The sequence below is a fragment of the Echiichthys vipera genome (assembly GCF_963691815.1).
Source record: "Echiichthys vipera genome assembly, chromosome: 9".
Lineage (NCBI taxonomy): Eukaryota > Metazoa > Chordata > Actinopteri > Perciformes > Trachinidae > Echiichthys > Echiichthys vipera.
The window spans coordinates 17,755,965-17,773,045 of NC_139834.1; the positions used below are offsets into that span (position 1 = coordinate 17,755,965).

At 43.1% G+C, this 17,081-nt stretch overlaps 1 protein-coding gene across 2 annotated transcripts in view; it reads right to left on the reverse strand.

The window, feature by feature from the left end:
* znf385a (zinc finger protein 385A) overlaps positions 1 to 17,081 on the reverse strand; it is a 59,100-nt gene that overhangs the window by 24,100 nt on the left and 17,919 nt on the right. The window contains exon 2 of one of the 2 annotated variants that reach the window (XM_083920613.1): positions 4,732 to 4,883. In XM_083920613.1, the coding sequence (XP_083776739.1) occupies positions 4,732 to 4,883 (152 nt within the window). Of the gene's footprint in view, positions 1 to 548; positions 946 to 4,731; positions 4,884 to 17,081 lie in introns of those variants that run through there. The other variant, XM_083920614.1, reaches the window with a different exon arrangement.

A 17,081-nucleotide genomic window follows, 5' to 3' on the forward strand; every position in this document is an offset into this window, starting at 1 on the left:
ACTTTAGTATCACCTAGTGGTCGCGTCAACAGCTCCACAGGGCCTTAAATAAAAAAAAAAGAATGCTTTTTGTTAACACAGAGCTTCTTCTGTGCACAAACAGCCCAAAGAGCAACCAAGCATGTCCAAGCACTGCACAATAACGCAAACATAAACTTTTCGACATCCTCTTTTTCTTTCGATCTCAGTTCTTTCACCACTTTTATTGTTCAGTCTTTCGTCCTTTTCTTTGTTTCTGCTCTCATCTTTTACTGTGTTTGATCAGTATGCTGCAACAAAATGTTTGGAAGAGCTGAATTCCAGCAATGAGGAATGCACTGTTGTGTGACTCTCGGTGGGACCACTCTGGCAGTCAGGCTTAAGTCTGCACTGTGCCAGATATATATACAGTATATATATATATATATAAAATTATAACATATATATAAACAGCTTTGGAAGCTCTAAATTATAGACTACTTTTGAGTTGTGCCCGGAATAAGACACAGTTGTGTAAAAATAAAAAAAGATAAAAAAATGTGGAAAGCTCCAAGCAGTTAGGTACTGACCTTCTTCTCCTCTGTGTCTGTAGAAGTTTGGAGCTGCATTGGTCCTCCTGTGTGTGTGCTGCTGGCTGAAATGTGCGCTTGAGCCTCAGCATGTGTGAGATTGAGAGTGTGTGGTGCACCTTCCTCACTCATTCAGCCCCCTGGTTGGTTACTTGTCAACGCTGAATACAAACTAACTCGCTAAGAAACTAGCACTTGTGCCTAGTGATGCATTGCCAGCTACGATTGCTTTGTTTTTCCTCTTCTGGCCAACTCTCTGCTACTCTTTGAAATGCTGTAAAATGAGAAGTAACTGTCTGCTGTTTCTCCAATCTCTGCCTTACTCTCCTTTTTCCTCTGACACATCACCTAACAAGTGCCTGTCTCTTTTGTTCAGCCTCCTTCTCCTCTCCTCTCAGCTGCTTTCTCTCTCTCTCACTCCCTTTCTCTGCCTCATGCTTCCCTGTAGTGTATTTCCTTCAGTCTGTTTTTAAGTTTTCTCCTCCCCTTCTCCCTCTCTCTCTCTCTCTCTCTCTCTCTCTCTCTCTCTCTCTCTCTCTCTCTCTCTCTCTCTCTCTCTCTATCCCTCCCTTCTTCATGCATACTCGTTCTGTCCAGATGCAGTCAGGATTGTGTGCCCCAATCTTCTGCTGCTCGACTCTCCCCCTCTTCCCCCAGTTCAGACCATCTAACGAATGTCATCATCAGCCACTGGAGCTTTTGCCCGCCCCAGCAACCCCCAACCAAAGCACATATGAACACACGCCCACAAAATACTCTTCTTCTCTGGTTTCTTGCTTCAATGATTTGAAGACACCATGCAGCAGGACAATAGTGCACATAGAATCTGATAAAGTCCTAAAACACACTCTAAATTATTACTATTTTGATTAGTCTGGAACTTGTTAAGGTAACAGGTGTGATGAAATATCAGTCAATTAGTCTGGGGGAGATTGATGGTGGAATAAGACTAAAAGTAGCACGAGCTGAGGTGAGATTCAACAAGTCTGCGCACAACTTTTCATGCACTGAACACCTTCATCGGAAATTCCTGACTTTGCAGACTGAGCAAGCCCACATCAGGGCATGCATCTCTGCTCAGAGGTGTGTGAGTGTGTGCCTATACCAGGACCAGCTGCTGCAGTTAAATAATTCAGCCATGTCACTGTCTAGAGGCACATTGGGTGAGGCAGGCAGGTAGAGGACAAACCACATTAGAGGACCATTAAAGCTGTATATGGCTTTAGGAGAGGCCATTCGTCTGCTAGGCTAATAATCCTCAATGTGAGTCTCATTAAGGCTGTACAAACTCAGCACATATCACTTAATGAGAGAGCATGATAGAATAACTAGCTGCTAGCTTAGTGCAGGGACATTTCTCAGTGTTATTGCTGCTATAATGTTGTGTCTTCATTGAAATAGTGTGCCTATCATATCAGTGTGTTAGTGCAGACAGGCACCAGAAGGCATGCACAACACTGGAAATGGCACTTTCAATACTAATACCATATTGTCGAGGTTGAGGTGCTATATAAATACAATCCACAGAGAAATGTGCACATGCTGTATTCAGAAACTGTGCTTTTAAACAAGCCATCAGGACTTCTGTAAAATTGTGATGTCACAACAATACTGTGTATAGGTAGTAAGTTTCGCTAGAGTGCCGTTACAGTCATTCCCTGGCTGAAATGACCCAAAAATTGCTGACCAGTCAGAGCACACTGGGCTTTTCTGAAACGGAGGTGCTAAAACTGAATGTTTCAGACAGAGTGTGAATACAGGTTTATTCAGACAGACTGTATGAGGAAAATTATTTTAACATTAAATCATGTAAACATATCCAAAAGAAGCAAAACAATGCAAATTTTAACCCGAAAATCAGTATAATTTGGGAACTTTAATACGAAATCACCCTAGTTCAGCCTCCATTTATATGGTTCCATGAAAGAAATGAGACTCAGGCAGAGTCATGCTCTGACTGTTTAAACATTCCTCTGCCTAAAAGACCAACAAGCCATAAAATATTGTCAGTCATGTAAACAGAGCTGCAAACACTTACTCCATTACTCTAGGTCTTTCTGTAAACTAAATGAAGCATAAGAACTCTGGGAAAGCTGAGGGCCATGACTTCCTCCATTTTTACGAATCAAAGATGTATTGTAAAGCTATACTATTAATGCCACAGATAAAATAACTGAGACTGTGTACCATAATTCAGGCATCACATGCTCTTCCCCTGGACCCTAAGGCAAAATATCAACTGTACCATCAGGGTCAGTCAGTAAGTCATCCTCCATTGTTTTTAATGCAATGCAGTAAAAGCATTAAAGTACTGTCCATCTGTACGTGCCAATATGCAGTGGAGCTATAAGGTCATGCTGTCCTTCAAGGCTCTCTTATGGCCCCCTCTCCTGGCCACAGGGCTGTAATGCTGGCTCACAGGCATCAGCAGCAACAGCTATTAACATTCACGGCGTCCCTGTGGACCGTCAGACGTAGTTAAGTTTCTGAAGCGGAGGATGAGGAGCAAAGGGATGTTACAGAACGAGAGAGAGAGAGAGAGAGAGAGAGAGAGAGAGAGAAAGAGAGAGAGAGGGGGGGGGGGGCAGGCAGAGAGCTTCAGAGGGAGCGAGACAAAATGAAGAAAGTGCAAGCAAGAGTGATTTCAGGGCTGCGCTAGCAGACGCAAGAGTGGAAAGTGAGTGCCTGCGTAATCTCAGTATCTCTATTAATCCATGTCTGCTGGGTGCACTGCAGTTTTAACATCAGTGAGAATGCTTCCACTTATGTCATGGTCCATGGAGGGCTATTAAAATGGCTGTATCATTAAAATGTGTTTTACAGTGTCTGGACTTACTATCCCTGTAGAATCATACATGGTTAAAACACGTGTCAGATATTTCCAATTAGCGACAGGGGATTGTTATGTCGCACCTTTACAAACTGCAGCCAAATATACCAGGCTGACGCATGTAGAGAATAACTCTGTTGCAGACATGGTCCAAGAATAGCATCGCCCCACATACAGTACATGCAAAGTTCACTGATTCTACATATTGCTGACGAGAAATGTGTTGACATTCTCTAATGGAGTCTGGAGGAACAGGCGGCACATTATGCTGGGTCGGTGAAATTCTAAGTATCTCTACGGTCTAATCTAAATGATAAGATGTTAGTCAGGGCCTTGGGAAACAGGAAGATCCCTCTCTGTTAAAATAAATACCACATCAAACAAACCGTGGCGTTTGAAGTACACAGCTATGAGGATGGCCTTAGAACTGCTCTTTCATTCTGTGCTTTGAATTTAGTAATGGGACACAGAGTGTGTTTACATGAAATAGTACAGTCTTAGGAATACTCTGCTTCCCCTGTCTAACACAACATGCATTCTTGATGTGAAAGCACCACCTCAACAATTTCAGTACAATTTAAAGCATTAGAAAAAAATAGATGTTACACATGAGCAATAAAAACATTAACACTGTATTATGAAGGTTAATACAAAGTCATCACAATGTCCTGCAGGCCTAAAGTTTTCCCAGATTTCAATTTAAATTATCCAATCGATCCATTGAGTTATCAACTATTAAATTAATCGCCAACTGTTTTGATAATCAATTATATTCATTTTCAATGAAAAAAAGTAATGATTGATGAGAGACTGATTCCAGCTTCTTAAATGTGAATATGTTCTGGTTTCTCTCCTCTTCTATGACAAAAACATGAATATCTTTGAGTTGTGGACAAAACAAGACATTTGAGAATGTCATCTTAGGCTTTGGGAAGTGATCAATATTTTTCAATATATAATATTAAAATATTATAATAATAATAAATATGTATATTAATATGTATTAATCAATTGTGAAAATTATTGTTGGTTGCAGGATAAGCTATAATAATAACAGGTCCCATTTGTTACTGGTGGACTCGGGGCAGTCCTGGATAGCCCTATAGTAGAAAATGTTGAGAAGTGCCCTCTAGAGTAGCCTTAAAATTGAGAACATGCGATGCAGTGCCATAAAGGGTGCCCTACATGCTTGAAAGCTTTCTGGCTTGTGCCCCACCACATGCAGGAACTGCCCTTTCTATTTTTTCCCCACTGTCCACCACTGCCTCTTGTGTGTTTTCCTTATGGCTCTTGGTCAATTAAAAGACTGCAGTATGGGCTTGTTTGTTTGTGTCTGTCTGTGGCAACTCTCACAGTGTTGAAGTTGTGGAAGAGGCTCATGCTGTGCGGAGGATGGGCGGTCTCCATTGGGAACTGCAGAAAGGGCTTCATGTCCAGGTGGGGCTGGATCATCGTGGGGGTCCGCAAGAACGTCGGCACCGCCGCCCCAGCCCGATTTATGCCTCCTGCACACAGACAAAGAAAGAGGTAGATAAATATACATATTCTTACAACCCATGTGTGTAAAATAGAATTAAAACACTATCTATGTTTGTTTTAACAGTACAGTCAATGAAATAGAAAAAGAGACAGAGAGAATGAGATTAATTGTGTAGCTTGATACAGATTGCATGATGTTGTTTCCTGGATTTGCCCCTGAATTCCAAAAAGCACAATGAGCCATAATTGCACTGCAAAGCAATTATTTCTCTGCATACAGAGAAAAACTATGTGGCTCCCCAGTTGAATACCTAATCTCTAAACTGAGCAGCATTTGGACCGTTAAGGACGCTTGAATGATCCTGTTTTTTTCCTGACTAGATGACAAGACTGAAGCACCATAGTGCAACAGCATTGCTATGCACAAATGGTGTGATACTGAGGATTTTCTGGGCTTTGTAGAATTGACATTATCGCAGTGTTTAAAAAAAAATACTAAAACACTGACATCAAATGAAGCAGGAATGCCACAGAAGCTGTGGGGATTTCTCTTATCCACCTGCCTGCCAGTCTCTTCTCTCCTCTCCTCTCCTGGGAGACATCTGCAGCTTGATGATAATGAGTTTCATCTCAGCATGTGTGGCTTTGAGTGAGTTGAATCACTTGGCTGTGCCCAATTAAGGAATGAATGAATCATGGAATCTGATTCCTCTACTCAAGTCTGACACATGCTCCCTTTGACTGTATCCAACATGATGTTTGAGCAGATTTTCATAGGAGTTAAAAAACACAGTCACTACAAATATACACATACTCACACACCTGTGCCACTATGTCAATGTTTAATTCTCCTATAAAAGCATGTAGCGCTGTCAGAATGATACATGGCTTCCTATTTTTGTCGTTCTCATCAGCCTTCTCTTCCTCTCCTCCTTATCCCCTCTCGTCTCCTCTTTAACCTCTGTCAAGGATGATAGTGACGAGGCCCAGACAGCAAAACTCAGTCACAGCAAGCTCTTAGATTAAGCCTCTTAATATCCGCAACTGGATTTCTGTGGCTTTCAAATTCCCCCGAGACTTAAAGCTTTGCCGCTCTTCTTTTCGGGATTGCTCTAAGCTACTCTCTCGCTCCGTCACTTGCTGTCCCTCGCTCTGCGTCCTGCCACAACTCGCTTCTACCTTATTCCATCCTGTCACATGGTAATTTGTGCATTATTTAACACCTCTGCGTTTTTCATCAAGCTTTATGTCAACTAAATATGAAAATAATATGGCTGCCACATGGGAGCAATATGGTGTTAGCAGATGCAGCCTCCAAAGTTTGGATTAGAGAGAGCGAGAGAGAGAGAGAGAGAGAGAAAGAGATAGAGGGAGAGGGAGAGAGATTGACTTTTTTTCAGACTGAGTGAAAGTGCTGTCTCAGCTGAAGCCCAGCTGTCCTCTGCTGCGCATCTGTGGCCCTCGAGGTGGAGAGGACCGCATCATTAACTATAGCTGGGCATGTAAGTTTCATCCAATGAACACACAAACAAATACACACATGCGCGCACATGTATGAATGAATAAACCCATTCTCACACTCACAACTATTTTTACAGCTGGTGGAGCTGGTGGATTGCACTCATCTCAGTCATTGCAGGCTGACTCAGGACTTTTCTCTATCATACAAAAATATCTCAGTATAAATATTGAAAAGTAACGTGCAAGATGCATTTTCCAGTCAGTCTGATAAGATGAGCTCCTCCTAGATGCTGTTTGTTGCCATGAGAGAGAATAGGAGGTCCTGTAGCTGTTCTCTCCTCCACCTCTACCTCCATGACTGATTACGGCTGCTCCTCCTCTGGGGCTGCACCACTAACAGCATGACTAATACACTGCTTCATGACTGCATTTATCATGACACTTTGCCGCATGTTGATACATGGCCTGCATTCGTGTCTCTTGCTCTTTGCGCAAGGATGTGTCCGTGTGCGTGTGTGTGTTTTGCTCGGAAGGAGTGACTCTGTTAGCTGAAGTTGCACAGTATTATTGTTTGCAGCTCCCCAGTGAGTCTACAATTGTACATGGATGCTGATAATGGCAGTGGGTCAGCCAGCCTCTGGCAGCCAGACAAACCAAGAGATTGGCCGATCCAGGGAACAGAACGTGTCTCTGCAGCAGCAGGAGGGGCTGAGATCTAAAGAAGGGAATGGAGCCGAAGACCTGAGAGAAGAGAGAGCAACAGACGTCCTTGGAGCGAAGGCAATCTGTCCCATCAGGGATACTGTGTGAATGTGTGTGTGTGTGTGTGTGTGTGTGTGTGTGTGTGTGTGTGTGTGTGTGTGTGTGTGTGTGTGTGTGTATATGTGTGTGTGTGTGTTTGTGCATAAATCAGTGTGTGGCTGCTTTCTTCTCCCAGTGTATAATTACCCCATTAATTTAAAGCTTTCTTTGGGGACCTTCCCACAGTGTAAATCAAACAAATCGCTGTATGGGTCCAGAGTGTGCCAGGGTGTGCTTGTGTGACCTGCACAAGTTATTGTGCATTAGCACAGTATATGAATAAGTGCATGTTTGTATGTGGTCCCATCAGGTTCAACTCTGCACAATGACAAAATCTTGCATTAGAGCCAGAGCTAATACAATTATAAGTTGTGATTCCTAATTTAAAAACAAGGTTTTGTAGTAACATGCAGAACAAGATAACCAGCAACACAATCAAAAAGTCAATCAGCACTGCAATTTCCCAGCTTGGGATCAATAAAGTATTTCTATTCTGTTCTATTCTATTCTAAACCACAGCAGCTGCATCGCTACTGTGCACAGCTGTGTAACACTAGTGCGGTACAGATTCCTTTATCAATCAACGGATAATTGACAACAACAAGCACAAATTTTCAACATTCACTGGTTCTTCAAATTGCAGTATGATGAAAGATTATTACAATTTTTTTTGCCCAACAGCACCCAATATAAACTGCCTTCACTTTTCACTATTTTCTGATTAACTAACTTTAATCTGTTCCGTCCCTCTTTTCTCCCTACCGGCTCTTGGAGACTGACAGGACAGTCTGGAGGAGCTGAGAGGACTTGGACAGCGATTTGGATGTTGTTTAACCCTCTGACACGCCAGGAATCCTACCAGGCTCGCAGGGGCCATAATCGGAGCTCTTAAACGGCCGTAAAGTGCAGTTTGGTGTAGCAGCCAGTGGCTTGCTTAAAAATGTGTGTGTGTGCGTGCATGAGCTTTATTGGTTCTATCTTTGTGAGAACCATTAAGCATTTTTGGTTTGATTTTGGTTTAAATTATGGTTAGAATAAGGGTTTGGATATCATGGTCGGCGATAAGGGCCAGGGAATGCATGTTAGTAAGGGTCCTCCCAAGTATAGAAGTATTTATGTGTGTGTGTATAAGCACCCATGGATGGTACACAAAAGGAGCGAAACCCCATATGGTGGAAATGTATTCTTATTTATTTTTGTGGATATGATTTTTGTTCATTGTCTCTTTGAAAGTCAATAAAGAGAGAATGGAACATCATGCCCACACTCTCCCTACGCATACAGAGAAAGTATGTAAAGAGAGACAGACAAAGGAAAAAACAGGCTATATCTGCTGGAGGCAGAGCGTAAAGAGTTAAAGATGAAAACTGGTGCAGTGTAGACAGAGTGTAGGGGGGGAGGAGAAGGAGGGTTAAAATTAGAGAGCAGGCAGAAGAGAGATCAAAGGCGAGAGCGACTGATTCTCCTTTTTTGGAATAATTCACCAGCCTGCGTGGCCCTGATAAATCGGCTATTGGCGACATCCCCGCCTCCGCTGGGGAAATATACAATACACACATACACATACAACCAACACACACACACACACACACACACACACACACACACACACACACATATATACAGAAATTATTGTTCCCCAATCCTATCTTATTTCGTGTGTTTGGGTTTGAACAACTGAAGGAACAAGTGCAAAATAACTGATGGAGGATAATTGCATTTTCATACTACGTGTTACTGTCTGTTGTGTGTTTCCTGCATTTCCCCACCGCAAGCAGTAATCATGATATGATGCAGTACGATGATGGCAGTAAAAGCCCAGAAATGTTTTCAAACTAAGAGACAACCACTTGATCATGCAGTCAAAATCCTTGAATCAGTCAAACTAAAAATATGATGTTTAAAGGGGTTTCACGTGATGATGTTCATGTGAAAAGCAATATAGCCTACTGTTTTGTATATTATAAAACATCATTTCATGAATACCGTGTTGGTAAGGCTATTAGGCTCGTACTTGATTATATTCACTCCAGTGAATGTCTAACTCAAGACACTGAAGATGATAGAGGAAGAATCTTCACCATCGAGTGTTTTCCTTGTCTATGATGCAAGACAAAAAGCTGTTTCTAGAATCTAGGCTAAGAGAATCTTTTCATGTCTTGAGATTATCTAACAGGCTGTGTAGGTTGTGCCACACTGTTTTCAGCCTTCTTTCCCATGGGCGTTGGGTGCATTCAGGAGAGAACAATGGGAGCAGGGTAGTTGGCACCAGATACGGTGGACAGGCACAGATGTGCCAGGGTTGTTGGCAGCAGAGGCCGGGAGAAGGAGGTGGTATCAGTCAGGCTGCCAACTTGCCTTTCTGCTGGGCCATGAAGCGGGCACCTGTCCTCTGCATGGCCAAGAGGGGGGGTGACATGAGGACTACATACTCAGTTTATACTTAATGCTGCTGATATTATTGGTGTGGGAATATTACTGACAGAAACGCTGATAAAATTCAGTACATTTGATAATACAGGGCCCGACTGGGACATGATGAAATGACGACTAAGAAATGTTTTTTGGCATCTTAAAGTTTTGTGCCACGCAGCAGCTTTAGTGATTATCTGCGCAGCGTTCATAATTTACTTTATCGACCTCATGTGTTCAGCGCATTGAGATAGCAGACTAACTGCTGGCTCTAAATCCTGAGAAAACCTGCCCCTGGCTTATGTATACATTATTTAGAGAACTCTGATTAAGTGAGATGATTTAAAGAAACCCAGGGCTGCACTGGGAGCTTCCTCAACACATCCACCAACAGTCTCCCTCATCAAACCTTTTTCCTCTCTCTCCCCATGCACACCCGACAGAGTACATCAGATTCATACTGTAGAAACACCATTAGCTGCGTCTGTCTTCACAGTGACTAACTAATGGCAGAGATACAAACTGGGGTTGCCAGGCTATTTCATAACCGCTGAGGAGGAGATTTCTCGTGACCTAAATGGCGAAGCTGTGGGATCTGTCTGTTATGTTCCTGCTGGTAGGCAGTTTCATATGGGTTGTAGTGTGTGATGAACGGCTGGCTGTACGTCTGTCTGTCTCCATTTCTCTTACCATCCCTTTCTCTCATCTCATTTTCTCCTTGTCTCCCTCGTGATCAGCTCAGTGTGTATGAACACAGCTGTGCCCAGGCCTAAAGGAATAGCCAATTCATTTCAGCAGTGGAGGCCGTGTGCGGACACAGAATAGAAGGGGGAGACAGAGAATGAAAAGTTGGCCCTCTTCCATCCAGTATTCCCTTTCAGTCTCAGGCCGAGCAGGGCTGTGTGCCTCCCCTTCACCTGACCACAAGCGCAATCAACAGGATCACAGGCATGGCCGAACGCCCAAAGGCGCACAAATGCACAAAGGAAAAAAGCACAAATGCACTACAGTTGGCAGATACACACACACTCACACACATCAAAGAGACATATATGTGCACTTACACGGTGCAAAGATTTAATTCACTCTTTCTCAAACACACACTTACACCTCAGTGCACCCACTTTTATTACCTAGCCAGGCCCATGGAAGGCAACATTCCTCTGAGTCATATGTCTCTCTGCCTTTATACCTGTGTCCATCATGAAGCAGTTGACTAAGTTTGCCTCCATATGTCCATACACACCATCTCTCACATTCATTTAAAGCAGACTGATGCCTCACATGTCACCTCAATATCCTGAAGCACAGAGTGCTGTGCAGGTCATTGGCCCTGAGTGTTTGTCTGGCGGCTGCATCCTGAGCTGCTTACCTTCCTGAATTCTCCCTTCACAGACAGCTGACAGCAGACAGCCTTCCAATAGATAGCTGCCTCAGCCTCTGCTAGGAATCCTCTCACAGCTGACTCACAGGTAGTTATGCGCTTTATCAGAGAAAGCAGCAGGGGCAACATGGCTCTCATAGAGCTGAGAGACAAACCAAGTAACCTTTATGGCAAGTATGATCCCCCCCAAAAAAGAAAAACCTGAGCAGGTGTAACTCTAAATGGCCACAAGAGTGTACTGCTGAGCCCACCTGTAAACTTCACAGCCATTTCCAGTTCTTATTTTAGAGCTTGAAAATTATGAAATATTAAAATTTAAAAACAGACTTTATCATCCCCATCATTTATAATCATGGTATGCTAATTCCTAGCTTCCTATGAAGGTTAATGTATGCACAAAAGGTGGGTGGATGCAGATAAAGATCCGTTTGATTTGGTGCCTGGAACTGTTGGTGTTCTGCTACGCTTTAATGGGAGTATTATGCAGGGGGAAGCGCGGAAAGCTGAAACTTGTTTCCTTGCCTCAATGCCAGTAGGCTTCTTTGTTTGCATCCATGTTGCATGTAAGGTATGTGTGTGTGTGTTTGTGAGAGAGAGAGAGAGTGGAGTATGTGTGTGTGTGTGTGTGTGTGTGTGTGTGTGTGTGTGTGTGTGTGTGTGTGTGTGTGTGTGTGTGTGTGTGTGTGTGTGTGTGTGTGTGTGTGTGTGTGTGTGTTTGTGTGTTTGTGTGTGTGTGTATGTGTGCTCAATGCCATGTAATGAATAAAGGTTATGAGAACTTCATGTGAAAAAGATGCAGCGGTCGCTGCTAAAGACTTGAAAGTGCAGTGTTGAGTATTAGTCAGAACATGTCTCAGGCCTTAATCCAAATATATGCACTGCAGTGAACACACTCTCACACACATGCACACACACACACATACACACACACACACACACACACACACACACACACACACACACACACACACACACACACACACACACACACACACACACACACACACACACTCACACACACACACATACAACTGCAAATAACCCTGTACAGTGCAGTGCCAGTAGTGAAATACAGTATGATGCATTTTTATAAATGAATACTAGCTTTGTTTGTTTCATTTTTTTGTTAGCGTGAGGTGTTGCCTAACTGCACAGGCCACATGTGTGTGTCTGTGTACATATTTCTGCAACAGTGGGAGGGGGTTACACTTTGCCGTCTAAGTGTAGGTCTTTTAGATTTTACCCTACCTACCAATTTGGAGTAGAGCAATTTTACTAATTTCATTGTACTGTAAGGTACAATTAAAGTACAGACTGCAGAGTGTGTGGGATTATGATCTGTGGCTGGGATTGTAAAGTGACATCAACAAGAAGGCCAATCCATGTCAAAAACAGCTTCCAGCCTCCAAGTGATCAAAGCGTGCAATATCTAAAGTCTCACACACATAGTTTACATTTTTAGCTGAACGGACAAACAAGGGAGTTCATCATCCTCCTCCCATCCTTCCACAACACACACAGACACACACACACAGACACACACACACACACACACACACAACAGAAACTCAATCTGTTGCCTTTTGCAATCTGATCAGAGGACTGAATTCCAGACAGGTCTAATTCAAAAGTAGCTTCTCATCTAAAAAAAAATATATTGCATATAATGAACACACCAGCTCTTTAAAACAAAGATAAGGCAGGGTAAACCTTCAGTCTCTCTCAAAGGGGAGTATTGTTCATAATGACATGAGTGGATGGGCTGGTAATGACACCCTAGTGAGATAATATGACAGTGGTAGGTCCCAAAAAATCCCCCCAAAAGATCCCATGTTGATCTCGCCTAAGTAGCTGAATCAAGGCAGGGATGATTTAATTGTCTGCCTGTCTCTTTGGGAGACACAAAGAAGTTGACTCGAGATTTCAAGAGAGACAGAGAGAAGAAAGATGGGAGCAAAGGGAGAAGGTATGATGCACATACAATGTAATATGGGTGAAGACAGCTTTTCTCCAATTCCCCTGTCTACCTTGCCTGTCAACCATCAACTCCACAGTAAACAGTGTCCAGAAAACACACCAGAGCCACTACACGTGCCACAGAAGCAGATGCACACCACTTTAATCCGACAGATAAATCTTCTGCTGGCTTCTCGTCCAGAAGCCAATGAACTTTTGGCGGCTGTTGGCTTTTGTTACTTGCGGAGCGAGGGTTTGTCCGCTGATACATGCAAACACAGAGACATGCACATACATGCACACAGATCTAGTAGGCCAATCTCTCAAGTAGGTTGTGACCTTCCTGATTCATACTATCTCGCAGCTTTGCAAAACCAAATCCTATGACTCAGTCATTTTCCCTTTCTTTTTTACAGTGGAACTGTATTATCTAAGCGCAGTAAATGTGGGCCAGTAAAATGATACAGCTCTATCCCTTCCCACATGACTGATATCCCCATTTGACTCAGGTTCCACCTTAAATCAATGGCAGCTCTGATAATGATAGTACTTTAGGAGAGTAGCCACATGTTGGGCTTCTTGTTACAACTTGCACCAACCCATTCAGGACAGGATTAATAGACTTAATGAAAATATGCCTGAATGCCTAGCCTCAGTCTTGTTACATTCCAATGTGATATTTATCTTTGTAGCACCTAGCGTGATGAAACCATACCATGTTATTAAGTCTGAACTATAGCACAGGAACAAAATGATTTTGCAGTGCAAGGCTCATCTCCCGTGCAGCCTTTGTGTAATATGTATGTGTGTGCGGTGACAGAGACGGAGACCGTTTGTGCTGTTTTGAGGTCAGTAATGACAGACAAATAGCTGTCAGGGCTAATGGGAGTGGACAGCCAGGGATGAAGGGAACACAGAGAGAACAGCGCAGCTCAACACAGTCCAACTGTGGGGACAAGGAATACAGGCAGTGCTGCTACAGTGTTCACACAGAGAGGGTCACAATGAGAGCACAAAACAAATACACAAATATGAGCAAACACACAACCCTGTGTGGCTACCCTTGTCAGGGGCACTGGCTTATATGTATTCCCTAACTTCAACTCTTAGTACTAACACTGACCCCACATGGTTACATAATTTTTTTCACCTTAATTCTAATGTAAATCTGGATCATTAAAAGAATACTCTTACGAATACAACGGCAGCTGTAGGAGGCAGGAAAGTGGATTTTTGCTGTGGTGCTGGGAAGTTTCTATGGACATTTGATACCTTTTAGCTATGACTCATTGTTGGAATACATTGTAGCAGCTGTTAATAAACTGACATCCTCAGCTAAGCAGCAAGTGACAAGTGTGAAGTATTTTATATGCAAAATATCTTCTGTTTATTTCCACACTTTTGACAACCCAGGGAGCATTGAGGGAAAGGGTACACACAAACAACATTTGGATTAAAAATTTGTCATGGACATTCAGATCCCTAGTGGAAAGCCCTATATAAAAGTGTAAACGCCACCAAGATGCATTAGATGCATCTGACCATGTATCTTTTGTATGATCAAGGACGCAACAGTTTGGCGTGACCTCCATTGTTTTGCCCTATGGATGGAGATGTGTTGGAGCCTGCTGACAGCGATATTGACGCTACCTCTAACATGATTGACGAGAGTGTGGATGCAAGGAAATAAAAATCCTAACCAAAGTGCTCAGCTGGAGACAAATTATAGGCACAGGAGTCACTAAAATGTATTTTCAAATCAAGTGTAAACAGGGGCATTATGTGGGTACATTTTATTACATGTAGATTTGAGTCTCTCGTAACTTTCTCAATTATATAAAGCCCGGGAACTGGTTTCATTATTGACATTCCAATAAGGAATAAACTGAATGACTGTATCATCCAAAAGCTACTGTAAAAAGAGAAACAGTTTCTCCTCTGTCCTTTTTTAAATTCCCTGCTGTCTGCTCTCTTTCTTTCTCAGGTTTCTGTCTTTATGTATTTTCCTTTTGCAATGAATGCTTATGCCTTGGATGGGGGCCAGTCAGGTGTGTAAGACGATCACAGAGTTGTCCAGTGGAGATGTGTCTGAATGTCTCTGGCTGTAGGCGATGTCTGAGTCAGTGATGGATGGATTGTTGGAATGAGGAGGAACCAAAGCATTGCTTTGTTGAGTCTGTTGAAAGACAGTGATCCACTGCAGCAGAGGGAGATTAGACTTATGGCACTGGTTAAATGATGAGGGATAGTGCTGTCTATATACCGGTGCAGTGCAACAGGGAACAGAGGGATAAAGAGATGGAGAAAACCAGAAAAAGACATTCTGACATTCTTCGCCTGAGAAGGCAGTACACCAGAGCATGTAGCCTGTCTGTCTCTCCACCTGTGCTCGGTTGTTTTCCTCCCTGCAGCCTGTTCAAATCCACTCCTACTTGTTCCCTGTCACCCAGCCCCCACCCAAACCCACATTTCTCTTCCATCTCCTCCCCTTCTTCCGTTGTTCGAGGCGGTGGTCACACACCCAGGTGGAACAATAGCTAGTGACTTTATTCCCAGGCACCTCCCAGAAACCTGTGCCCTCAGGTATGGAATTTTATCACTCAGCCACAAACAGGTGGATCAACCCAAATACACTTCGGGGGATGGCAACAAAGGCATTAGATTCTGTCTGAGATTACCCCCCGCTCTAAGGGAAGAGAAGGCAGGAGGTATGATGGGTTTGTGAGATGGGGATGTGGGGGGGTTTCAAAATAATATAGCTGTGTTCTTTAAAGAACAGCCGAAATGATAAAACAGACACACACTTCCCTGTGCCCAATTGGATAGGTGCTTGAAACAAATAGATCTGCACACCAAATAGCTCCCGTAATAAGGATAATAATGCTTCATACAGTTTTGAGCGCCAGCCACTTCTTCATACTTCAGATTTATTTGAAGAACAGTAACCATGTTCCCTTGCCCAGTCTATTTTATTGACTTCAATTCCCCAAGGAGGGTAGAGGGCATTACGCTATCAGCGTAATAGAGTGGGGGAGGAGACTTTATATGGTCGACGGCCACTGCCTTCATTTCAGCCCTGCAGTGTATTGTCTATGAATATGGAGTAACCCAACAAACAAGCATGTCCTTTAACACGATGCTCTCTGTTCATCCCTGGGCAATCCGACCACGGCCCAATCTCTTTAAGTGCTGGGGGGTCTCTTCTGTAATGTCACTTGTCATTGGTATGACCACAAATGACACTTTTGTTTAAATCAGCATCCATCACCTCCCCCTTGCAAAGAATTGCTGACAGCTGTGGAGGTGTGCACACTCAGAGAATCAGGGCATGAACGCAGAACTTGTAAAGGTTGAAACAACATCTGAAATTAAAAACGCCGGGTTGAAATTGTGTGCCAACATATTGTAATTGAGACTTACTTGTAATTGTGTATTTCCCTCACTTGTAATGTGAGTGAAATACACATAAAAAGTTCCTCCCATGGATGCTAATTCCCCTGGCACAGCTCATTAAGTGAAAGACAGAATCCTCCTGAGACCTGAGCTCATTTGTCAAAGTAGAGAGCAGTGTTTTCTCTCTGCTGTCTCACACATAGAAGCTAAGTCAAGAGCAAGCTTTATGCTTTTACATGCCTCCTCCCACACCTTCAAGTTAAGTTGCAGCGTATTCAGCATATTTTTCCATGATAGCAAGTCATGCATTATTCAGTGAGCTCTGGTTGATCTTGGCTGTAATATATCTGTGGTCTATAGACACGTAGATATAAACGTGCACACACTTACACACACCAACTTGCATTCTCCAGTGTTGTTGATGCATGATGAATAAAGGGGAAGTGAGCATCTATGAATCACACCCCCATGGAGAGATCTTAAACAAAGCGTACCATGGATGAAAGGAGCACTAGGCTTTTGAAAACCTATTCAAAGCAGCATGGTAATGAGAGAAATGAGGATATCAGACGAACGTGGGGAAATATACTTGTTAAAAGTGACAGCAGAATTACATCAGAGGTTCACCTCTGTGAGGCAAAACACTCCTAAAAGTGAATATTGTGTCCAATGGCTGAACCTTTCCTCAGCTCACATTGATGTTTAAGGACAGCTTAATGGAGGCACCGTCATAACATAACCTTCAACAATGGTAGCAGGACACCTAGTGATGGGTAACACTGGTCTGCAACTGGAGGGCCATAGGATCATAGCATGA